The sequence below is a fragment of the Malaclemys terrapin genome, chromosome 1, assembly GCF_027887155.1.
Source record: "Malaclemys terrapin pileata isolate rMalTer1 chromosome 1, rMalTer1.hap1, whole genome shotgun sequence".
NCBI classification, from domain to species: domain Eukaryota; kingdom Metazoa; phylum Chordata; order Testudines; family Emydidae; genus Malaclemys; species Malaclemys terrapin.
The window spans coordinates 88,807,298-88,834,212 of record NC_071505.1 but is presented as its reverse complement, the minus strand read 5'-3'; the positions used below and the strand labels follow the sequence as shown (position 1 = coordinate 88,834,212).

At 43.5% G+C, this 26,915-nt stretch overlaps 1 protein-coding gene across 10 annotated transcripts in view; it reads right to left on the bottom strand.

Moving 5' to 3' along the window:
- The window catches only part of ATF7IP (activating transcription factor 7 interacting protein), a 171,001-nt gene that overhangs the window by 78,072 nt on the left and 66,014 nt on the right, over positions 1 to 26,915 (bottom strand). For all 10 annotated transcript variants that reach the window (XM_054029971.1, XM_054029953.1, XM_054030001.1 and 7 more), the window contains one exon: positions 17,054 to 18,126. In XM_054029971.1, the coding sequence (XP_053885946.1) occupies positions 17,054 to 18,119 (1,066 nt within the window). In that variant the 5' untranslated portion in view covers positions 18,120 to 18,126. The remainder of the gene's footprint in view (positions 1 to 17,053; positions 18,127 to 26,915) is intronic.

The following is a 26,915-nucleotide window of genomic DNA, read 5'->3' as shown; positions in this document are numbered from 1 at the left end:
CATGACAGAGATCCAATGCATATGGAGCAAGGAAGCTGCCATTCAGGGCTTCTAACTTGTTCAGGAGTGCAACATTGATTTTAATTTTGTAGTGTATTTTTTAGAATTATTTAAAATAAAACTGCAGGTTACTAAATTGTCCAACAATGGCTATTAGCCAGGATGGGTAGGGATGGTGTCCTTAGCTTCTGTTTGCCAGAAGCTGGGAATGGGAGACAGGGGATGGATCACTTGAGAATTACCTGTTCTCTTCATTCCCTCTGGGGCACCTGGCATCGGCCACTTTCAGAAGACAAGATACTGGACTAAATTGGACTTTGGTCTGACCCAGTATGGCCGTTCTTATGTTATGATTGAATATATTAACATTATATTAGCATTCAGTGCAGTTCTTACTAGTAAACTGGAGGGCCTTGCCACAGAATTTAGATCAATATGCACTACACTACCTGGGGGATTGTTCAAAATAACTGCCTGAATAGGAATCTCCATATTTGATGTAAAAAGTCAACAGATATATTTTACAAATATTATGGCCAGAGAGATGAGAGAAAGCTCAGGCACAAGAATAGAACATGCATCTCTAAAGAAATGTTTAATGTGCCAATCACTATATCTAGGCCCTATAATACGAGTCCAGCATTACTGCAGTCTGATTAGTGCAATACTCTGTGCCCCTCCTTAGAACATATTAAATTTCTGAAATTTTTTGAATGCTAATTATGAAGGAAATGTCGCTGGATGATTTAGAAGCCTTCTTTAGTGAAGGAAGGCTTGAGTAAAAACACAGCTTGGATTGTTCTCTAAACATGGCAAACACTCCAACTCAGCTTGATCTCCAAGAATAGGGAGTTCCATAACTAGGGACCCACCAATGAGAATGCCCATTTATTCTGCACTAGGAACTGTAAATTGTATTGTCCTTAGTGATAAATGTGCTCTTGGAGGATAGCAGAAATTAGCTAGCTCCTAATACCCTGCATGGTTTGAAGATCAGGATCTTTAAAGTGATCCAGACGGGGAACCAGTGGCCCATTGGTGTGATATGCTCTCATTGACTTGCTAGTCCTAGGTGATAGACTTCCAACACACACAACCTGTGTCTCACTTTCTTCCTTAGAGAGCACTGTACAAGTCTGCCCTAGGCATGACCATGGCTAGGACTGTATCGGAGAGGAAGGGTTGCAACCTATTTCTGGCCACTACCACTATTTGGGTGTCTAGGAGCAAGCAGTGTGTCCAGTAAGACTTGAAGATATCATCCTGACAAATGGAGGGGCAGACGCTCTCAGTAAAGTGCTTTCAGGGTTTCTGCCGATTAGTTCCACTTTCCTATTAGTATCACCTCCATTTCATTTGGGTAGAGTTTGAACCCATTTTTGTTCTTCCAGCAATGTATTTCCTGGCTGAAGCAACTGGAAGATAGCATCTGCTTCTCCTGATTAGAAGGACATAGAGCTTGTTATCATCTGCCCACTGATTGCACTGGAGCCCATAGCACTTGATCTCACCTATGATCTGAAAATGTTAATTTCAGGAGGCAGAGAGGAAAGAAAGAATTTTTGTACCTACTTTACAGCTACAGCCTCCTTTCAGATTTACTGATGAAAAGTGCTGTGAGAGTTAGGTAGTATTACTGTTCGTGTGAAACAGTTCCAGATGCATCTATAAGCACCTTCTCTTTCTTTTTACATTTTCTAAAAAAAATTAAGTCTAACCCCTCCTGCAGCAGTTATGGCTCATCATACTAGTTAGATGACTTCCACAGCACACTCATGTTACTAAGCAACTGAAAAATGTTAACTAAAAAACTGTCAAGAACAATAATACAACTGTCACCAGTGGGTGTTCAAGTTCCACCTTATCCAACGCATGCAAAGAAATGCAACCAAAAATGAACAAAAAGTTTTAAATATTCAGTATACAGGAAATGGGGGGGGGGGGGGGGAGTGTTTTCTTCTTTGGATAGTCCACCATTATGATCAATGGGCTTTGTCTATCAATACCTAGTATCCACACAGTAGGGGAAAGAACTAGGATCTGTGGTTTCAGAGAGTAACACTCAAAAATGCACCAATGCAAGTACCCATGTCTGTACCCTAGCCATGTGTACAATTGTGAACAAAGGGTCAGGATGCTACCTGGCAAATCTATTTGGCAGAGGTATTCTCCTGCCCCAACCAAAAGTTTAACACCATCTTAGTTTAAAGGATTTTGACCCCTAGGGGACAAGAGAATCCCTCAGCATTTATCAGCTTTTAATACAAAGTCAAATCAATTTTGTTAAGTCAGATCTAAAGGTCTTTTGCCACTATTTGGGCCTTACTAGAGCACAAAGAAGGATTCAAAATAGTCTAGCATCTTGAGTTAGTGGAATTAGAATTTTACAGTCCTAAAAGGAACACCACCCTTTTTCTTTGGGTGTGTGGGATAAAGGGCAGAGGGAAGAGAGACCAATTGACTTCTCAAGATGGAATTGGGCACTCACTTTACTAAAGACAGCAGTTTTGAAGAACAATGTATTGTTATAAAATCCTAGGTATGGGTATTACAGAAAAGGGCCACAGAGTGGTTACTTACCTGCACAGTAACTTGAATTCTTCACGGTGTTTGTCCCAATGGGTGCTCCACATTAGGATGTGCGTGAACCCATGCACTCTTGACCAGAGATATTCGTTAGCAGCATCTGTGTGTCCATACTTTCTCCCTATACATCCTCGTGCTCTGGCATGAAGGTATATAAGGAGAAGCAGACCTGTCGCCACTCCAGTTCCTTCTCAACCACAATGCCCTGAAGTACAACTCTGTAGCAGAAGGGAAGGAAGGCAGACAATCTCAAAGAAGAAATCAAGTTACTGTACAGACAGTCATACTTGTTTATAAGGAGCAATTCAGAAGGCGATATGGTTTGATGGACACATCAGGCCTGGAAATACTTTCACTTTTGCAGGTATGTTTTCCTTGTGGCAAGTTTGCTACTACTCAGGAGTACAGTCTTGATCTCAGAAGAACAGCACATTTCAATGCCCGAGAATAATTGAGGAGCCAGGCCTTGAGGTGTAGAGAGAAGAGGTTGGGGTGGGTCATGGTGGCCAATTCCTCGGTCATGAGATCCACCATGAGCAGAAGGTGAAGAGGGGCCTACAGCGAGCGGTGAAGCAGATCCAGGAACCATACCTGCCTTGGCCATCATGGTTCTATCAAGCTAGTTATTACCCTCCCTTGCTTTAGCTTGTTTGGGGCCTTGAGAATCAATGGTGTACACCTGCTTACCAACAAGAGGGTACAAGGGTCAAGGAATGAGGAGGGCATCCCACATCTAGTTGTGGATGTAACCTCCTCTTTAGCAGACGCAATGACATTTTGTATTGGATGGTATTACAAATAGATCCACCTCAAAGAGGCCCCAGGATGGACAAATGCTCCGAAATATCAAGTTGCTGAGTTCCCAATCATGGCCTTGCTCAGGGTGTCTGCTATAGTGTTTACTAGGCAGGTAGACCTGATAGGTCTGTGTGATAGGATATGCACCAGTTCCTTAGTCATATTGACTCTGTCCACAAAGACTGGGATCTTGCTCCCCCTTGCAGATTCATGTAGCAAACTGCTGGACAACAGAGTGGCTCCTGGTGTTAAGTAGCAAGTGATGGCAAGCATAGAGAATTGCCCTGAGTTTGAGATTATTGATGTGGAGAGGGATACTTCCTGGAGATTCCATTTGCCCTGTGCTGTGAAGTCCTGAAGATGGACATCCTATTCCAGTTGTGAGGTATAGTGATGACCCTTGACGGGGCTGGACATGAAAAGGGGATTCCCACACAGTCTCTGATGATCCTTCCACCACTGGAGGGAGCTGAGAACTATTGGTGGTAACGTGCCTACTTGGAAAGACTGTGCTTGCTGGGCCAGTCTTGAACCAGGCCTGAAGGAACTGAAAGTGTTGTCTTGCATGGAGTGTCACAAACGTGTGACCTAATAGCTGCAGGCAAGATTGTGCTGTGGATTGTGGTATCAGCTGAAGTCAGGAGATGAGGCTGACCACAGTGGACCTTTGTAAAGGCTCTTGGGGTGGTTGAAAAGCCAAAGCGGGAGGACGTTGTATAGGTAATGATCCTTGCCCAATGACAAACTGTAGGCAATGAATGTACATCCTGGAGCTCAGGGGCAATGAACTAGTCCCCAGAATTATTATTATTGTTAGAATTACGACCCTGAAGAGCTGCAAAATGATAAATATGTTCAGAGTCCTGCAGTCAAGGATTGGTCTCCATCCACCTTTTTTCTTGTGAACAGACAATTACCTGGAATAGAACCCTCTCTCAATGAACCTGGGGAGAACTGGCTCAATCACTCCAAGAAGTAGGAGAGATTGACCTTCCTGCCTTAGGAGACCCTCATGAGAAGTGCCCCTGAAGAGGGACGGGAATGGAGGATGGGAAGGAGGCATGGGTTGAACTGGATGGAATATTCCACTGAAATTCACCTGTAGGAGACCTCTCTCTGATGTGATGAGCTCCTAGAAAAATAGAAAATAGTGGTGGAGGGAGGGTGGTTTTGTGCAGTGAGAGATCTGGAGTAGGAAATGGATTGTGACCCTTGACCAACAAGTCAAAATGGCCACTTGGAAGAGGTCACTATTAAAGAGGGCCCTTTTTTCTGCATTCTGGACCTCTTTCTACAGGGAACTGCAGGTCTGGTACTGTACTAGTTGAGAGCACTGAGGGATTGCAGAGTAGCCATAGAATCTTTTAGAGTGGAAAGAGCCACTGCTGCTGCTACTGAAGAGTTTAGGCATTTCAAAGAGAAGGTTCCTCCACACCATTCTGCACTACCCTGGGAAAGCTGTAAGCTTGCAGCCAGGAGCCTGGATGCATGACAGCATTAGTAGCCATTGAACCCAAGGCTGTGTAAGCAGCGCCAAGGGAAGCTTGTATGGAAGTTTTTGAAATCATCTGACCTTCTGAGATAAGGACTTCAAACAGTTTTCTTTGGTGTTGGGGCAAATTATCAATAAAACTTGAAAATTTACCATCTGTTGTGAAATCAGATTTTGACATCAAGGCCTGAGAGTTCACAATCCTAAGCTGGAGAGCAGCTGATGAGTAGCTGTTACAGACTAAAATGGTCCAGAAAACTTGTCTGTTCTCACAGCGACAGCATCCACTACCAAGAAATTGGAGGTGGGACAGGAGAAAAAAGTACTCCAGACTCTTGGCTGGTACATAATATTTTTGGTCGACCCACTTTCAAGTGGATGAGATGGTCACAGATGTTTGCCAGACAGTGTGGGCTGGTGACTATAATGCTCATTAATGGGTAAGGTGACCTTGCCCAGGGAACAGAATGCAGTATTGTCTCTTCTGGATTTCCTCCAAGGGGATCTGAAGTGACTATTCTTTTCACCAGGCCTGGAAAGGCCCTGATATCAACTGCTTATAAGATGGCGGTTATGCCCTACCACCTTGTCAGCAGAAGGACAACTTGTTCTCCAGTAGTGTCTCCTCCTCTACCATTAGCTCCTTCTCCTTTAGAGGTTTTCCTCCAGGGGGGATATGGGGGTGGAGGGTGTCCTGCTGTACCAGTGGTTGTTGGTCTGGATGGGGCCTTTTGCAGAAGGTCACCGTGTAATTTAACTTGTCACCATAAGGAGCCCAGGGGTTCCAGAAAGCCTCCTGTAGTGTTGCATAGTGAGAAACAGCAGGAGCCCAAAGGTGTTCCTTCTGAGGCTGACATGAATTGCTGGTTCCTGGGGGTCTTCTCTTTGGGAAATACATCCAGAGAGGAAAATTGAAATGGAAAAGAAATAGAGCCCTGCATAGAAATTGCTGAATCAAAAGAGGTATCTACCTGTGTCCAGAGGAGCCCCTGGCATTGGTGCTCAGAGCCAGAACAGTACAAGAGATTGAGGGGCTAGCAATCATGTTGGTTCTGGTGGCCAAGTCTTTGTAGTGGGGTACATTTGCAATGACGGAAAATCTGGGATCCCTCTTGAGTACCCCTTTAGAGAGAAGATCCAGGTTCTTCAGCAACTAGAAAATCCTCCTGGGAGAGGAACCTGGTTGGTACCAGACAGCCTGGATAGTGCACCACCAGGACCTCAAATGGTACTAGAGACAGTGCAGAGGATGGTACCAGAGCATATGTTGAAGGCTTCTGAGAACAGTCTGTGCTCCTAGAAGAGTCCTGTGTGGAGATATCTGATGGTGCTGTTTGGAGTGGTTTGCTAGAAGACTTCTCAGTGTGGTATGTACCAGAAGACTTTTTGATGGGTGCCAGCATCTAGGTACCGGGGCCCACAGAAGCCTCAGCAGTACCCATATCTGGATGTGAGGTCTCCTTGGCCTCAGAGATGACTTTCCCCTTCTTTTGAATTCTCTTTATGGGGAATGGATTTTCTTCCTCTCTGAATGCTTCATTTCCAAAGCTCCCCCATGGTCTCTGCTTACTGAGGCCGATGTCACTGGAACAGTCTGAATGGTAGAGGCCAATGTATGGGGGGAGAAGGGGATCCTGCAGGTCTCAACAAATGCTCCATCAAATGGCGCTTCAATCTATCTTCTTTCAGCTTCCAAAAGCTGCTCTTAAACCCAGAGCAGACCATGCACTTTGATGGGGCATAAAGACTCTTAGAGGCAGCTGAAATGTCCATCACTAAGGGGGAAAGGCCTGTGGAAGGTCTGACAGGGTTTGAAAAACAGGGTCTTTGGCGTAACCCAAGCAGGGACTCCACAGAGAAAGGCGAAGGGTGAAGAATGACCTGGCCAGAAAAAAATTGCGTGTGTGGGGGGGAGTAGAGGTGCGGAGACACCACCACAAAAACACAAATCTGTACAAAAATTAAATAGAATACTGAGAAAAAATAAAGAAAACTATAGGGATAAGGCAGTAGCTGTAAGGTGAACAGCGGACACCACAACATTCCTTCTCAAGTCAAACGTGCTTGAGAAGGTATTGGAGTGGCGTGGCAGGTCTGCCCCTCCCTACAAACCCTCATTATCAGAGCATGAGGGTGTATTGTATGCAGGCATGGACCCACTGACACTCCTAACTAAAATCTCTGATCAACAGTGCACAGGCGGGCATGTATCCTGAGATGAAACACCCATAAAGACTATACTTGAACTCAATTTACAAAGTGAAGCAAGGAACACTAAACAGAGGAATTTATGGGAGAATTCTAAGTACTGATCCAAGGAATTCAGCAAAAACGGATCAAGCAGGGAGAGGGACGGCGGGAGAGAACAAAGGGAAGATTTTAGGATCAGGAAGAGGAAAAGGAGAAAGTGGGGCAAGGTCCTACACCTCACACTTTCCCACCATCACATGGAAAAACCTAGCAACCCAGATGTGGGACCCACAGGACACCCAACCTGTGATTTCAAATGGCTTCAGGGCAAAGGCTGTAAAGGCCATGTACGTTCTCTAAGAAGTCCTGAGAAAATTCCAGGTACGGAAGAATGAAGTAGGAGGCTCCAATATTTCTTCTATGTTCTATAAAGAAACTTGGATGACTACTAGTTTGCAAGACTTCATGATTTTAAGCTGAGAAGGGATTGTGATCATCTAGTCTGATCTTCTGCATAATTATCACCCAGTAATTCCCACATAAAGCCAAGAGTTAATTCCTGAACTACACCAGACCTCTTAGAAAAACATACAATCTTGATTTAAAGATTTCAAGTGATGAAGAATCCATCACATCCTTTGATAAGTTGTTTCCATGGTTAATTACCCGTAGACTTTAAAATGTCCATCTTGTTTTCAGTTTGAATTTCTTTAGCTTCAACTTCATCACTGGTTCTTTCTACATTTTTGTCTGCTACATTAAGGGTCTTCTACTATCAGATATCTTCTCATATAGGCATTTCTAGACTATGAACAAGTTACCGCTTAACCTTCTCTTGAATAAACTAAATAGATTTGTGGTCCTTAAGTCTTTCACTGTAAGGCATATTTTTCAGTCCTCGAATCACTCATATGGCTCTTCTTTGAACCCTCTCCAATTTTTCAACAACCTTTTTGAAGAGGAGACACCAGAACTGGACACAGTATTCCAACAGTGATTCACCAGTGCCATATGCAGAGGTTATGTATAATCGCCTTACTTCTATTTGTATACTCTTTGTACATCCAAGGAGAGAATCATAGCCTGTTTTGAAAAACAGGTTTCAAAATTTGTGTTATTGAAACTTTAGATACAATGAACTAAAATGTAAATGAGTTTTTTTTAATGCCACTACCAGTATTGGTACTTGAATTTAACAAAACTATTATAGGCATATATTGAAAACTATGGCCCTGATCCTGCAAACAATTAAGCAGGTACATAATTTTACACTTGCATGAAGAGTTTCATTGACTACAAGGGATTAACTTTTGCTAAAAGTTAAGCATGTATAAAAGTATTTGCAGGATCTAGAAGCCTAAAGGAACAGGGAATGGACAGAGTCATTGACATCTAAAGAGAGGGGCATGCCTAGCTAAAGAGTGGAGTCAATGGTTACTGGAAGCAGAAAAAGAGGAAAGTGGGTAGGGAGACATGGTTTGCTAGAATCTAGGAGCTTCTAGAAGGTGGACAGAGCTTCTGATAAACACTGTGAAAACCATAGCCTGAAAATTGTGTTAATTCACTAAGTGGTTGTTTTCTTTCGAACTTTAGTGTACGTGAAAGCTGCTGATCAATACTGCAAATGGGTAATTAGTGTTTACTAATTAACTAACATCAGTATATGAATTTATGTAGAAGGAAGTGGTAGCAAACAGACTACTAAGTGGACCAAAGTAACAAAAAATAGGTAATTTGTCAAAAAATGAAATGTAAACCTTTTAAAGAATTGCTATTCAGAAAAACAGAAAGCATTCATTCTCATCTCAAACTGTAGAGAAAATATATTTCTTCAGATTTTTAAGACCAAATGAACAGAATTCTTCCCATAGAAGTCAAAGAGCAAAATACTGAGTTTGATGATCCTGCAAGTCATACATGTTCTGTGTCAGTATCATCATTGGAACAGCCACCAATGATAGTTTAAATCCTTGTTCCTGTGATTTCAGCAGCGCTTCAACTCCAGCTTCTTTCAAGAGCAGCCTCTGTTCATCTTCAACACCCATGACATACTCTGATTGTGCCATAATAATCAGATGAAAGGTGAAGTCTTAACTTGGTAAGTGAATTGCAGCATTCTTTTACAACATCACTACCTTCAATACAGTGTAAAATAAGCAATAAAGAAGTGGTTGAAGCCCTTCATTCTGAATATACTACTCAGACATATTTAAACTCATGGGTTGAATACTATGTATATGGCATGTAAGTAGAGAGGAAAAATTAAAGAAACACTGACCCTGATGCAAGATTGCTGGTCAAGCATGAGAAATGACCCAATGATGGCTACAGCACCCTTTCAGCAAATGGAGTGTTTTTACTTTGTACTACTGGTTTTTTATCTGGAAAAAGACAAAAAAAGAAAAAAGCTGCAAATGTTGTGTCCAAATAGATGAAGATGCCACCCAAGAATACAGAGAAAATACCACCATCTACATGGTGGTCTTTGGCATTTGCACAGAAAACAGAAAAAAAATGGAAAAGATTAGATATCCTCCTAAACTTCTGATTAATGGGTGTTCAGCACATCATTTAAACTTAATTGAAACAGAAGTCATACTTAAAACAGTTTTAAATCACATTGCGGAAGCTAAAATATTCTTCTGTGATCATAATCAGCTGCTTGAATGACTGACTGAATAAATAAATAAATAAAAGGACTGAGGTCCCAGTATCCCAACATCCTCAGGAAAAAATGTATTTCTATACACCTCTACCTCGATACAATGCTGTCCTCGGGAACCAAAAAATCTTACCCCGTTATAGTGAAACCGTGTTATATCGAACTTGCTTTGATCCACCGGAGTACGCAGCCCCACCCCCCCGGAGCACTGCTTTACCGCGTTATATCCGAATTCGTGCTATATCAGGTCGTGTTACATCGGAGTAGAGGTGTATTTACATCCAATCATCAGAAGCAGTCTGCAATTTGCAGTTGGAACATGGATCTTTGATTTAAAGGTAATCCACATTAAGTTTAAAAAAGCAATTGAAGATGGTTTCTGAAGGCCTGGAAAGATTACAGAGCACAAAATCATTTTTGTGGTCTAAGTGGAACTCCGGCTTGATCCAATTAATCACGAAGAACTAGAACCATACAAGGCAAAGTCCAAAAATATCCAGAGAAACCATAGAACCTTTCCATTATTTAGCCAATATGAGTGATCACAAATAGAAAGGTCATATGTAGAGCACAGAACAGAAAAGAGGCTGAAATGTGGCTGACAGGACATAATTCTGAGGCTATGGCTACAGTAGAGAGCTTATAGTGGCACTGCTGTAAACTCTCTACTGTAGCCACTTTAAGTCTACAGAAAAGCTCTCCCGTTGGCTTAATTAATCCATTCCCAACGGGTGGTGGTAGCTATGTTCATAGCGCTGTCTCAGTGAGACTTATGTTGCTCAGGAAGGTGGCTAATTTATTCACACCCTTGAGCAACATAAGTTATACCAACATAAGTGGTAGCGTAGACATAGCCTGAGAGTCCTCCTTCACTTCCAATCATTTAAAATTGAAGATGCAGAATTCCACTCCAAATCTATGTTTCTGAAGGAGGCCGTTTCACAGTTCATTGCATCAAAATGGTGATAAATTATGATCGTTAAATCACTGGCCTCATGTTCTGCTCCTTTCACTGCTGCAGTTACAGAAAGCCCTGCGGTTCAGAGGTCTCCAGCGCAGCGGGAGGAGGTCAGAGACCCGCCCCCCCACCCTCAAGGGAACATGGGATAGATCATGGGGAGGGGACGGGGAGAGTGCGTGGCCCCAGGCTGCGAGCAGCGAGAAGTCACATGAGGGGTCACATGCCCCCCACCTTTAGCTGGTGCCCCCCTTTTGCGTCCCTCCCATGAGTGCAACATACCGGTAAGAAATGAATTCTAGTTGCACCACTGCTAGTAGTAATTAACTAATTAATCCACAGACTTGATTACTGCATTGTGATTTATTTACAAAGTTGCAAGCATTTAATTAGAGAATTGTGCCTTTTATATTTGAGGAATAAATATGCATATAAAAAGTGACATTCACTAAGTGTTTTGAGTTTCATGTCACAAAACCCTTGAGGTTCTCTCAATTTGGGGGAAAATCAGAATCACCCTGGGAGCTAGGTACCAAAAGTTTTTCTTTGTTAATAGATTGCTATCTGAAGGTTAAAAAGAGTTCAACTCTTTGCTGAAACCCTACCCCTTCAGGAAAGGTTGACAAATGGACATTCCTCCCCACCCCCCCAAGTTCCTTTTATACCATGCCTAACAATTGCTGGGTCCTCTCCCTCCCAATCCCTCCCTTCCCCAGCCCTTCTTCTCTTTTTCCTTCTTGTCTTTTTTCCTTTGTTTTTTGTTTTAATATTTCTTTCTTAACCCAACTCTTCTCCTCTCCCCTATTGCCCCTTTTCTCCTGGAGTTGAGATTCCATTCCAACAGTCATGGGAAAACCATACATTGTAAGCCTTTAGTGGCATGAACAGACAAAAGCTTATGAGAGCATGCGGAAAGAATCTTGTGTTGGCAAGTTGCTGCCTGAGCCTGAAGTCTTACGTACGTGAACTTGCTTCTGCAATTCTATATATTAGGGACCACAACATGAGCAGGGAATGAAGCTGGATCACTTTTAAGGCTTCACCCCCTGCTTTACCTGTGGACGTAGCAGTACGTTTATAGTGTATATGAGAGGGGATCTGGGGTCCCCAGCTTTTCCCATCCAAAATGATTCCTTCTTTGTCCAGAACTTGGAGTGTAATATCACACTAGTTCAGTGTGATATTCCACTCCCTGGGAGTATCTCCAGGTGATCATGGGCCAAATGACCTCCTCCTCCTCCCCTAGGTCAGTACCCCCTTTCTCCACTCTCACCACAAACTGGACAGTAATGCAGATAAGCCTCCATTACTTTTTAGTCTAGGGTTGGGTGAATTTCCTCCATACTGGAGAGGCAAGGACGAGGAGGAGGGAACTGCCATTCAAAAACTTTTCCTTTCAAATTCAAAAGGGACTGCAAAGGCTGTTTAAACTACCAGGGAAATGGTTATCTCATCAGAAAGGACACCCTGCTTACCCCTCTTCAGATGTGTCCATTAAATCTTTAAGACCTGACCATTTCACTGAGATTTCTGATGTCTTTTTAAGTTTGCCTTTAAATATGGTGGTTCTTATATAGTTAATAGGAAACCAGTTATATGTGTATGCTTCTATGTGGTATAATTCCATGCATCAGAAGCACAGTGCATGGTAGAGAGACCACGAGTCTGCAAATCAACAAAATAATTAGAATTTATCCATGTAGTCAACACAATCTTAGTATACACTTTTAAAAATTCCTGTTGGAATGTATTAGGCCCAACATCAGTTAAATCCTCCCTCAATGAATGTAGAGATAGAGTGAGAAAGGCCAAAGGCCATGTAGAGTTGGACTTAGCAAGGGGAATTAAAAGCAATAGCAAGAGGTTTTACAGCCATATAAATAGGAAGAAAGCAAAGAAAGAAGAAGTGGGACCGCTGAAGACTATAGCCGGAGAGGAGATTAAAGATAATCTAGGCATGGCGCAATATCTCAATGAATATTTTGCATCGGTGTTTAATGAGGCCAATGAAGGTATTAGGGATACTAGCACCGTTACAGAGGGGCATACAGGATGGGGGATTACCGCATCCGAGGTAGAAACAAAACTAGAACGCCTTAATGGGACTAAATCGGGTGGACCGGACGATCTTCATCCGAGAATATTGAAGGAATTGGCGCGGGAAATAGCAGGCCCATTAGCGATTATATTTAATGAATCTGTAAACTCGGGGGTGGTCCCGTTAGACTGGAGAATAGCCAATGTGGTTCCTATTTTCAAGAAAGGGAAAAAAAGTGACCCAGGTAACTATAGGCCTGTTAGTTTAATATCAGTAGTGTGCAAGGTGCTGGAGAAGATTCTGAAAGAGAAACTAGTTGAGGACCTTGAGGTTAATGGCAAATGCGATAAATTACAGCATGGTTTTACGAAGGGCAGATCGTGCCAAACGAATCTGATCTCCTTCTTTGAGAAAGTAACGGATTAGATAAGGGAAATGCGGTGGACCTAATATACCTGGATTTCAGTAAAGCATTTGATACAGTACCCCATGAGGAATTATTGGTTAAAATGAAAAACATGGGGATCGATATGAAAATCCAGAGGTGGATAAGGAATTGGTTAATGGGGAGAATGCAGCGGGTCGTATTAAAGGGTGAATTGTCGGGTTGGAGGGAGGTTACTAGTGGAGTGCCTCAGGGTTTGGTTTTGGGACCCATTTTATTTAATCTATTTATAACTGACCTCGGGACCAATTGCAAGAGTGGGCTGATAAAGTTTGCGGATGATACGAAGGTGGGAGGAGTTGCAAACTCGGAGGAGGATAGGGATATTCTGCAGGGAGACTTGAATGAGCTTGTGAATTGGAGTATCAGAAATAGGATGAAATTTAATAGTGAAAAGTGTAAGGTGATGCACTTGGGGATGAATAATAACAATTTTAGTTACAAGATGGGGACACATTGGTTAGAAGTAACGGAAGAGGAGAAGGACCTAGGGGTCCTTGTGGACCGCAGGATGACTATGAGTCGACAATGTGACGTGGCGGTGAAAAAAGCCAATGTGGTCTTGGGATGTATTAGGCGAGGTATATCTAGTAGGGATAGGGAGGTCCTGCTTCCGTTGTATAAGGCGCTGGTGAGACCCCATTTGGAGTACTGTGTGCAGTTCTGGTCTCCCATGTTTAAAAAAGATGAACTCAAACTGGAACGGGTGCAGAGAAGGGCGACTAAGATGATCAGAGGAATGGAAAACCTGTCGTATGAAAAGAGATTAGAGGAGCTTGGGTTGTTTAGTCTGACAAAGCGAAGGCTGAGGGGGGATATGATTGCTATCTTCAAATATATCAGAGGGGTTAATACAAGGGAGGGAGAGGAATTATTCCAGCTTAGTACTAATGTGGACACGAGAACGAATGGATATAAACTGGCCGGGGGGAAGTTCAGGCTTGAAATTAGACGAAGGTTTCTGACCGTCAGAGGGGTGAAATATTGGAACGGCTTTCCGAGGGAAACGGTGGGGGCGACGGACCTGTCTGGTTTTAAGATTAAGTTGGATAAGTTTATGGAGGGAATGGTTTAATGGTAAAACATAGTAGCCAAGGAAAACCAAGCAATGGTACATGAATAGCATAATGGCCAACAAGGGTCAGGCTAGAGACTCTTGCCTATATGCTCGGGGTATTACTGATCGCCATATTTGGGGTCGGGAAGGAATTTTCCTCCAGGGTAGATTGGCTGAGCCTCTGGAGGTTTTTCGCCTTCCTCCGCAGCATGGGGCAGGGATCACTAGCAGGAGAGTCTCAGCCGATTGAAGTCACTAAAACACAGGATTGGGGACTTCAACGGCAGAGTCCAGGGAAGGGTCTTGCGGCCTGCAGCATGCAGGGGGTCAGACCAGATGATCATAATGGTCCCTTCTGACCTTAAAGTCTATGAGTCTATGAGTCTAATGATCAAGACAAGTCAACTCAACTGTACTAAAGAAATAGCTGCATGGAATAAGTGTGATGTAAATCACACCACGAAGCACTATTCAGAGTTTCACGGGAGTGACAATTAATAGCTAACCCATAATGGAGATTTGGGATATGTATGTTGACACTAAAGTTTCCCATTAATTATTTATATAACACCACAGGTGCACATGGCAGCTTATAGACAGATAAAAATGGCAAGTCTCTGCGTTGGGCAGCTCACAGTTTTAAACATCTTGATGCATTGATGCATACTGGTGAAGTGGAAACTTAAGAAAGTTAGCTATTTCTCAAGACTGATGGGCAATAAGAATTAAATCCTCCACTATTTTAAAAGAATAAAACTAATGTTTAAATATTATATAACACGTATCCCTTCCTTTTCTGTGAACTCTGCTTTGAACAGCTTTTCCAGAGTTTTCTAGACAGCACAAAACGTGCTAATCGATAAAATAGTGTAGGCCATAAGCATTCTCAAGATACATGAGACCTGAGAAGAATAAGTAAAATAGGAGTATATGCATTCTAGAAGAGGAAAAGGCCAGGATATTAAGAACATGCCAATCCTGTCAGTTGCCTTAACATGTTTAGTGATTTTCTTCTTTCCTTCAAATATCCAACATATTTTTAACACTCTTTATTCTAATTATTTCAGTGTTTCCCAAACTCCGGAAAATTGACCTCCCCTTCAATGCTGCCATATGTTGCATACTGTAAGATTAGTAGGCTGTTAACATCTTCCACATCCCCTTGCATAGTCCTTCATGCCTATGCTTTGTTAAATGTTGTGCTATTTACTACACTAGGACAATAGTAGTAATGTTATGCTTTTATCAAAAACTTTTTTATTTTTAATCAGATTATCTCCACACAGGATAGTTTACTCCTTAACTTACTTAAATTGCTTACATTTTTGGCCCTTAATTCCCTTAAACGTGTGCTCTTTTGTTCTTTGATTTGACGTTAATATCATATTTTTTGTTGCCTTCCATCTCTGATCAGTATGTTTTCCATTTAGACCGCAACTTATGAGACAACCACTTGTCTTCCTACATCTCTGGAACATCTCATACTGTTTTAGGTACTATAGAAATAGTAAATTATGACTAGCCTGGTAGGATCTCTAGCCTATCATCTTCTAAAAGTAGTATATGGTTCCTTATTCACTGAAGTCATTTCTGGCAATGCCCCATTGATCTCAAATAGAAATAACTTTGGTTCACGGTATCTCTAAATTATCTTCATTAGCCAGGATTTTCTAGTTCCTGTATTTTTCTGGTTCTCAGTCACTGCATAGTTTCTAGTTTTTGTAACATCCACTTTAACAAGAAAGGCAGAGCTTCAAGCCATATTCCCAAAAACATGGCTGTATTAATCCCATATGTTATGTATATTTTCCTCCAACTAAGATCCATCTTTAATTATGCATCTCTAGAGTAGGTGTTTTTTTGTTTTTTTTTAAAACAGCAACAAAACTTTGTCTTAAGCACTGTAACTATAGGTTTAAATCTCCACCCACCACCATTTTTGAGAGAGATCATTCTGGCTTTGGAGTGCTGTTAAATGTTTCAATTACCTGTGCTGGGGTAATCTCAGTTTTTCAGTTTATATCTTTGTCCTCCATTTTGGGTGTGCAAGTAGAGGAGCAGCAGGAGAACGATGCATATATTTAAAAAAAATATTTCTGCTGTATTTCAATATTTGTATAATAAATTAAGCATGACAAAATAAACCTGAGGCAAACAAACTGTCCCTGGAGAATCCCTAACTGGGATACAGCTGGTGGAGGTGACCGTGTCAGCTCCATCGCCTCCTTCACTGGAACGCCTCCCCATTGTAATGTGAGGGAAGGGGTATATCGTGGATATTTCAAGAAAGGGGAGCACTGAAGTCAGGCCTTACATCAGCAGTATTAGTTAAAGCCTAACCCTTGCACTTTTAACTTCTGCCAGGACCAGGCAAGGCTCCCTGACATTCCACCCAAACCTTTCCACTGTACCTAAGCAGAGCTTGAACCTAGTCAAGAAACTTATTAATATTTTCAACTTGTTTTTTCGATGGCTGGTCATTTAATTGCTCTACTTAAATCAGCTATTCATATTTTAAGAAGAATCTCAAAATTGGTAAAGTTAATCATTTTTCTTCTGCAGAGCTCATTACTTTATTAACAATGGCCTTACCCCATGAATTATCACAACAAAAATTGTTCTGACTTTGATGCTCTCTTAAACGACTTAATTCAAATAAGTTCTTACAAATATGGAATAAACTGAAGAATCTCCCAAAATATACAACTGAAAGCTGAAATTCTGTCCATGTCACTAATCAGTATACCGAGACATTAATCTAATTTATCAAATAAGTGAATGAAAATCTCATATTTGGGCCACAACTACAATAAAAACAGTGTCTAACCTGGAAGACTTGTCTTGTTTGGTAGTACCACTTCAGCATCCTCCTCTTTCTCACCACACGGCTCCTCTTCATCAGAGAGTACTAAGAAAGCTTCTTTGGGCAAACTTTCACTGATTTCGTGTTTGGATGGTGAACCCAAAGAGTTCTCCATTTTATCTTCCAAATCTGGGCTTGTGTCATCCACTGGAAGCAGGGAAGTTTTAGAAAAACAACATAGTTCATCTTCAGCTGGGGCCAGCTTTTCCAAAATTGGAATTATTTCATCCGTCTCCATAGAGTCTGTGTTTTCTAAGATGTTCTCGCTTGGTTCTTCTAGTGACTTTTCAATGGTGGTTTCTGGAAGTTCTGCAGATTGGTCTCCTTCATCCTTTGGTTCCTGGTCAGTTTCCATACTGCTAGATATAGCTTCTTCTCCAACAGTATCTTCATCAACAACCTCTTCTTCAGCACATTTTTCTTCTTCAACAAGTAGATCAGAACTAACAGCTAATTCATTTGTTTCTGCTTTCTCTTCTGAAGAGTCATTAACGTCACAGCTTACTTTGCTTTCACCTTCAGATGGGCTCTCTGTCTCTCTTTGGTCCAAACTATCTTTTATTCCGTGTTCTTCGTGAAGGTCATCATCTTTTTTGTTATCAAGTACCTGATTTCCACCCTCAGAGACTGAAGCAATAATAGAGTCCTCCTGCTCTTGTTCAGAAATAATGTTCTCTGGAGACAATGTTTCAGGTTTGCAATCTAAGTCACCATCTTTGTTCTCTGCCCTGACATCAGGACTTTTGACATGAGAGATTTCCTCACTTTCAGTTCTCCCTTCTTCAGGGTCAAGACATATATCCACTAAACCATTAACCTCCTTTTTGTCCTCCATGCAATCTGTGTTGCTTAAAGGGGAATTTAGATCAGAATCTCCATTTTCATGTTTGCCATTTAACAGTTTAACGTCAGTTGTCTTCAATAGCTCCTCTTTGACCTTATAGACAGCCTCAAGTTGTTGCCGATCGCTTACTCTCATTGTTTTTCGGGCCTTAAAGACTTTTTTCTGAGGCTCTTCTGTGGTATCCATCTTGACCCTTAAAATATAAAAGTATAACAAGGAATTAAAATAAAATATTGTTTAGTGAAACTGCTAAATAGCCCCTCCCAGTACATGTGTGTTATACAGTATTGTAAGTACTTAATGCAGGTACTCCAAGAAAGTATGAGTGTTAAAAGTTGCATTTAGTATATTTTAAAGCAAATCGATTTCATCACATTCATGAAAGCAACACAGCATTATATAACTTTAATGTCATTTCTCATTCATATTTTCCTCCACACCCAGCCCTCTGAAATGCAACAATTATAGAAAGAAGAACAGGAGTACTTGTGGCACCTTAGAGACTAACAAATTTATTAGAGCATAAGCTTTCGTGGACTACAGCCCACTGAGTCCACGAAAGCTTATGCTCTAATAAATTTGTTAGTCTCTAAGGTGCCACAAGTACTCCTGTTCTTCTTTTTGCGGATACAGACTAACACGGCTGCTACTCTGAAACCAACAATTATAGATAATTTTATGTACTAAAGGTCTACTGATTCCATTCACAAGATTCACAATGTCCAATATTATTACACTTGATCAACTTATTGACATTTAAAAGTGAAAAAGAGACAACTCTTAAATTAGTTTGTGCTAACCTAAGATCCAACCAAAAAACTCACGTGAGAGATGCAAACAGTTTCTTGGTTGGAAACGAAACCTTCTTATTTCAAAGATACTAGAAATTTAAATATTTTACTCTTACTTTGTTTCATACAAAACATTCAGTTTTACAGAGTTTCAGAAACAAAACAAGAACCTGATTCTCTCTCCTCCCCCTCAAAGAAGCAATACTAACCTGTTCTGAAACTGTTGTTCTTTAAAATGTATTGCACATGTTCATTCTGCTCTTGGTGTCAGAGTGCCCTGTGCACAGCTGTGGGAAACATTTTCCTTCAGTGGCACCCACTGGGCGAAGCTCTGCTGCTACATGCTATTGCATATGGGTATAAAGGGCAGAACCACCCTAGTCCTTCTCCTTTCTTCTCTTCCTTCAATAAAGAGAGGTAGAAGACCAGGTTGTGGAATGGACATGTGCAACACATCTCGAACAGTTATGGAACAGGTTAGTAACTATTTTTTCTTTGAGTGATTGCGCATGTGCATTCCACTCTTGGTGATTCACAAGCTGTAAGACAGGAAGTGGGATCGGAGTATATTTCAATAAAGATTGGAGTACAACTCTCCTCACTCGAGCATCATCTCTGGAATCCTGAACCCCAGCATAGCAGAAGGCAAATGTGTATTTTTGTGCCAGAATGGCTACTGAGGCTGACTGTGTTCTTGTCGAATGAGCTGTGACCTTATACATGCAACGACATTAGCCAAGTCATAGCATGCTAATATGAAATATGCAATCCAGAAAAAAATTCTCTGGGTGAAGACTGATGGATCTCTTACTCTGTTTGCCACTGCTACGAACAGCTGGGAGGATATGAAAGTGTCTGGTTCTGAACAGGTAAAACACCAAGGTTTTTCAACATCCAAGGTATGTAAGCACTCTTCCTCCCTGGTTGTACAATGGTTTTGAGTAGAATACAGGCAAATAAATTGGCTGTTTGATGAGGAAAGAGGAAACTACCTTTGGGATAAACTTCGGATGAGGAGGTAGGTAAACTTTCTTCTTACAGAAGATTGTATATGGAGGACCCTACATTACTGCCCTCAGCTCCCCTACTCTTTTGGCCAAGGTAATGACTACCAAAAACGACACCTTCATTGACAGATGCGGCAGCAAACAGTTAGCCAATGGCTCAAACGGGGGACCCTTAAGTCTTGATGATACTAAGTTTAGATCCCACGGGGGAACTGGGTCTTGTACTTGAGGGTATAATTTGACTAAGCCCTTTAAAGGTCTTATGGACATGTCACTAGAGAAAAATAGAGTGATTGTCCACTTTAGGATGGAACACTGGAATAGCAGCCACGTGTACTTTGATGGAACTAACCACCAAACCTTGGTCTCAGGAATAAGTAGTAGTCCAGAATATGTTGAAGTGAAGCACTGGTCAGTGATACCCCATTCTGGTGAAACAAAGTAGAGAAATGACTCCATTTAGCAACATAAATTGCTCTTGTAGAATGTGGACCTCTTGAACGTCTTTCGAGCAAGCCTGCTCTTTAGTGTCTGGCCATGGAGGATCTATGCAGTTAAGTGAAGTGATTGTACGCTTGGGTGGAGTAGGCAACCGTGATCCTGGAGATTAAGTCTGAGTCTAGTGGCAGTGAAATTTGAGATTTCACTGACAGCACCACGAGAGTGGAGAACCAGTGCTGATGGGCCCATGCTGGGGCTATAGGTATGACTCTGGCCTGATCCTGTCTTATATTTGGCAATATCCTGTGAATGAGTGGGACTGGTCAAAAAGTGTAGAGGAGCCTGCCTGACCATATCATTAAAAAGGCATCTTATGGAACCTGGGCTGTGATACCTAAGGGAACAGAACTGCTGAAACTTTCTGTTGGCTTTTGGTGCAAATAGGTCTACTTGGGGAATCCCCCAGAGCCAGAAGATGTATCTGGCCACATCTGGGCAAAGAGACCAGTCATGGTGACTCATACATTTATCTGCTCAGGTTGTCTGCTAAGTCATTCTGTACATCTAGCAGCTAAGATGCTTCTGGATCTACTAAGATGGCAATTCAGAGCTCCCAGAGTAAAGTCATTTCTTGATAGAGTGGCAAAAACCTAGCTCCCTCCTGCTTGTTGAGGTTGTTTGTGAGGACTAAAAGGCTGCTTCCCTGATCTGCAATAGAAATACCTGGCACATCAGTCTGACAACTTTCAGCTCTCTGACATTGCTGTGTAAAGGACCACAGACCCTGCATTTGTAGAGAACCCATGTGGACTCTGTCACTAGCATGAGAATCGGTTGTAGGGGTAGGCAAAGAGAACATCTACACATACATTGGCTGGATCTGTTCACCAATCTAGGGAAGTGAGGGCATGGGTGAACACACTGATGGCGGCTTGGTAAGTAGACGGATATCTGCCAGCCCCACAGAGTTCTGAGTTGCTTTCTGGCATATTGAACCATATAGGTGCAAGAAGCTTATGACCCAGAAGCCTCAAACAGTTTCCTGCTGTTGTGACTGGGCAAGCCTTCAAGCAGTTACTAACCTTCCTAAACTGTTGCTCTTCAAGGTGTGTTGTTCACATCCATTCCATGTTAGGTTAGATGCGTGCGTGCTGCATGCACCATGGCCGGAGATTTTTCCCTCAGTGGTACTCATTGAGCCGGCTCTAGCACCCTCTGTGCCGTGCGCTCATGCACCAGTATAAGAGGCGTTGCTAGCCACACACCCTCTCAGTTCCTTACTGCCGGTCAACTGTGACAGGGATAGGAGGGCATGTTGGGGAATGGACATGAGCAACACGTCTCGAAGAACAGTTACGGAAGGTTAGTAACTGTTTTTTCTTCTTCGAGTGCTTGCTCAGGTCCATTCCACGTTAAGTGACTCACAAGTAGTACCTTAGGAGCTGGGCTCTGAGTTCACAGACATGCTGACTGCAACACTGCTCTTCTGAACCTGGTATCATCTTGAGCCCGTTGGGTGATGGTGTAGTGGGATGCAAAGGTATGCACCAAAGACCAAAGTTGATGCCCTACAGATGTCTTGGATTGGGACTTGTGCAAGGAAAGCCTCTGAAGTAGCATGAGCTCTCGTGGAGTCAGTGGTTAGAATAGCCAGAGGTGTGACATTCGCCTACTCATAGTAATCCTGAATACAGGAGACTATCCAAGATGAAATTCTCTGGGCTGATACTGGAAGCCCTTTCATCCTTTCCGCTACAGCTACAAAGAGCTGCGCTGATTTGCGAAAGGGTTTAGTACTCTCAATATAGAAGGCAAGGGCACGCCTAACCTCCAGTGAGTGCAGTCATCACTACTCAGACTTCTTGTGAGGCTTCAGGAAGCAGATAGCAAGAAAATAGTCTGGTTGCTACAGAATTGTGAAACCAGTTTTTGCAGGAAGGTTGGGTGGGGGCGCAGTTGGACCTTGTCCTTGAAGAACACTGTGTATGTTGGTTCTGATGTTAAGGCCCTGATTTCAGACACCCTTCTAGCTGAGATGATTGCTACCAGGAAGGTGACTTTCCAGGAGAGAAGTAGGGGGCACGACACTAGCGGTTCGAAGGGAGGGCCCGTGAGCCTTGACAGAACCAGGTCTAAGTCCCATGGAGGGATAGGTCTGTGGATCTGAGGACAGAGTCTCTCCAGGCCTTTGAAAAGCTGGACCGTCATCTCGTGAGAGAACCATACAGACTTGCTGTTCACTGGCAGGTGGAAGGCTGAGATTGCATCCAAGTGCACTTTGATAGATGCATGGGCCAGACCTTGCTGCTTCAGATTGAGCAACCATCTAAACTACTACTGAACTAATAGCAACTATTTTTCTATGGAGCAAAATAGCCTGAAGGGAAGACTGGGTCAGAGAAAGGCCTTGATGCGACACCCCCATCGAGAAGCGCTTCCATTTGGCCAGGTAGGTACTCCTAGTGGATGGCTTCCTGCTACCTAGCAAGACCTGTTTAACTTGCTCCGAACAGACCTGCTCCTCTGGTTTGAGCCATGTAACATCCACACAGTTAGGTTAAGGGAGACAAGGTTCAGGTGATGCAATCAGCCATGGTCTTGCAAGATCTGCTGCAGCCAGAATGTCAATAAGGCTGTTGGATGATTCCTTAAGATCCTCAATCTCTAGTCCCAGGTGAGTTGCTACCTGCTGCAAAACGTCCTGATGGACCCTGAAATCGTCCTACAGAAGGGAGGTACTTTGTCCCAAGACAGCCTCATCTGGGGAGGAAGTGGCTTGCACTGGAGAAGGGGCTCCATCCTCTTCCTCAGCCTCAACAATATCCATGGAAACCACATCCTGAACATCTGTACCGGGGTTGGTGTCCAGTCCCGAGCGGGAAGGGTCAGTAGCCTGCATCTCGGAAACCACCAAGTATGATCAATCGGACGGAGGACATGGTACTGGTGGAAAACCCATGGGGTTCCAGTATAGCCACTGCATAGGCCACTGGCCTGGTGCCGGCAGGGGACCCGCACCAAGGTCCAGCAGTTCATAGGTTGGGTACTGCTGGTGGTCCTTAGGCTGAACGTATAGTTCCCCTTTGGACTCATTTTAAGAGTCCTCCCTCAGCGACCATGGTGGAGCGGTATCACTCTCTGCATTCGGTGCCAGGAGGCCGGGGACCAGCAACGGACCAGAGATGGCCACAACAATGGTATCATGGTCTGCTTGCCCCTAGAAGGCCCTGCGAAGCAGCTCTTAGCACCATGCTCCTTCCTGCTCATGGACACTGGAGCCAGCAACTGTCCCATCAGAGTTGGGGGGGGACCAGGAGCGAAAGTAAGTCCCTGACCACTACAAAGGCCTCCAGGGTCAATGGAACCATCATACCACTGATGCCGTGGTGGCTTCTGAGTGTTGGCAGCGGATCCCACACCGAGCTCTGGACAGAATTGATGGTGACATAAGATTGAGAGTGGAGGAGTGGCTTGACATGGGTTGTGAACCGCTGCCTTCACCATGCTTGTCCTTCTTCTGCACCGGCGAGCGCCTGCTGTCAGTGTGCTGCTTTTTGTGCTTCTTCCTCGGCACTGGGAATTATGAACAATACCAGTAGTTAAACTAACAAATTATGAAACAACCCCCTTTCCCCCCCCAAAAAAAAAATACTGAGAAGAAGCAAAACCTGGACCCTGAAGCAAGAGAGGTTGTTCCAGCAACTGTCACAGGCAATTACAAGGAACTGAGAGGGTGCATGGCCGGCAACGCCTCTTATACTGGCGCATGAGCATGCAGCACCAGAGGGCACTAGAGCCGGCCCAATGGATACACTAAGGGAAAAATCTCAGGCAACGATGCACATGGCACACTCGCCCCTAACCTAACATAGAATGGACATGAGCAAGCACTCAAAGAAGAATTGATCAAAATGCCTAGAATCTGGACTGCAGAAGAAAGGACCTGGATTGAGACGGATCCTGTACAGCCCCTATGAACTCTATCTTCTGGACCAGAGAGAGGAGTTTTTCTGTGCTGATTAACAGTCCTAGAGCACTGAACTTTGACTAGATCAGGGTAACACTGCTCTGCATTTGCAGTTTGGACTGGCCTTGGACAAGCCAGTTGTCTAGGCAGGGGTAAACCAGCACTCCCCATCTTAAGAGGAATACAGCTACTATTGCCATAACCTTTGTAAAGACCCTGGGAACTCCTGACAGGCTGAAAGGCAGCACAGTGAGCTGGTAATGATTTTGATTTACCAGAAATTGGAGATACTTCCTGTGAGCTTGACTGATTGCCACATGGAAGTATGCAGCTTTTAACTTGAGGGCGGGGGAAGGGATAATTGAAGCTTGCAAAAACTTAATCCTTTTTAAGGATTTGTTGAGATGATGCAGGTCTAAAATTGGTCTGAGACCTCCTTTCACTTTTGGTATTAGGAAACATTGGGAATAAATCCCCTTCCCTCCGAGGCCACATGGAACCTCCTCTATGACTCTCAATTGAAAGAGTGATTGAACTTCCTGAATAAGGAGTTTGAGAGGTCCCTGATGACAGGGAGGGAGGGAGGGGTATAAGTAAACTGGAGAGCACATCCCACTTCCACAGTGCTCAAGACCCACTGGTTTTAACTAATCTGGGACCAAGGACAGCGGAAGTGGGACAAACGGTTTGCAATGATGAGGGGTTTGCGTCTGGAGGCATGGAGACTGGTATGTCAACCTCAACTGTCACATCAAAGCACCTGATTTGCAGTTCCCAGGTGTTCTGAGGAGGCTGGAGTTAGAGCTGAAGCAGCAGGAGGGGGAGGCCTATGCCTATAACCCCAGACCTCTTTTTTGATAGGTGCTGCTGACGAGGAGGAGTGAAATACTGGTGTCTGCGTTGTGGCCAATAGTGCTTCTTGATTGGGGCAGGTGTGTACAGACGTAAGGACTTCTGAGTGGCTCTAGAGTTCTTAAGTCCATGGAACTCGCTGTTTGTCTGGTCCAAGAATAAAGAAGGATGCTCAAATGGCAAATCCTGAATAGTACTCTGGGCTTCATGGGAAAGACCAGAATACCGGAGCCAGGATGATCTCTGCATGACCACTGTGGGTGCCATGGTTCTAGCTGCCAAGTCTACGGTGTCCAGCCCCACCCACAGTGACATTCTTGTAACTGGTCTTCCTCATTGATCATGCACGAGAAGTCCTGCCTAGTATTCTCCGGAAGCAGCTTCTTGAATTTTTTCCATGGAGCCCCACAAATTAAAATTGTATCGTCCCAATAGAGCCTCCTGGTTAGCAATATGCCGTTTCAAAACCCCTACAGAATAAATCTTTCTGCCAAATATGTCTAGCCTCTTCAGATCTTTTGATTTGGGGATGGCAGGCTGGTGCCTCCGTCATTCTCTTTCATTAGCTGCTGTGACAACTAATAAGCCCAGAGGTGAAAAAGTTTAAAAGGTACTTCAACCCTTGGGAAAGTACACAATACCTTCTTTCTGCCCTTTTAGAGGTAGGAGGCAAAGAGGATGGAGTCTGCCATAAATAAAGCCTTTATTGGCTCTAGTATCACCTCATTAATTGGCAGAGCTACACCAGAAGGGCCCACTGATGAAAGCATGTAAACAAGGAGATGTGAGAATTCACTGACCTCTTTGGTCTGTACACCTAAGTCTGCATCCACTCTCAAGTTTTAACTCTTGATAAAAACTTTGAAATCATCAGGAGGAGGTGAAGTTGTGCTGGACAAAATGGCCTTGTCTGGAGAGGACGAAGAGGAAGCCAAGACAGGAGGAAGCAGAATCTCTTCTACCAGCTGTTGCTCCATGTCTGGAACCTCATCTTGATTCTCTCTACCACGCCCGGTGCTGGACTCTGGGGACTGGGCCACTCAGTGTGCAGATTCAGCCCTTCTAGATGAGGGCACTGAGTATGAATGCTGTGGGAAAGATCTGAAGCTGGGGGAAACCCCCAGAGGTTCCGAAACGGCCACTGATACGGATCTGGGCCACAACTGTCCCAGCCATATTCCCATGGCAGGTCCCATTGAAGGGTCATGGTAGTAGGTGGGAAGAGAATTTGTGCAGACTGGCAGGTCCTACTTTGGGGCTGCAATACTAAGATCCCACCTCCAAGTCTGACAATGAGTTCTCTTTTCCTAGACCATAGCGGGCTAGATCCAGTTGGTGTGGGGAACCAGTGCCAAGAGATTGGTGACTGAGGGAGTGATGCCTCATAGCAGGCTTCCCTTTGGATAGTTCCGAGGCACCACTTGTTCAGGAAGCAGGCAATTACAGCACCAGAGGCTGAACTGCTGGCAGAAGTGGCAGCAGTGTCGAAGGACCAGACTCCTGGAAGGAAGGAGACACCAGCACCAAGAGGCAGAGCAAGTTTCTTGCTCCAAGGTGGCTGGCACAAAGACAGTAACTTGTTGTGGTGCTGAAAAAGCCAACAGTGCCCCTTGTGGAGCCAGAGTGGACTGTTGCAACTTAAGCATTGGAGGAATGTTTAGGTTTCAGGTGCACTCTACTTGACTCCTTCCTAACCATGTCCCAGACTTAGGCTATGTCTACTCTACGGACCTTTTAGCAGCATAGCTGTACCGCTACAGCTATGCCATTGTAGCCACTATTTACCGGCAGGAGAGAGCTCTCCTGCCAGCATAATTAAACCACCCCAACAAGCGGCATTAGCTATGTCCACGAAGCACTGCCCACACCAGCGCTTTTGTCAGTGAGTTTTTTTCACGACCCTGACAGAGGTAGTGTAGACAAA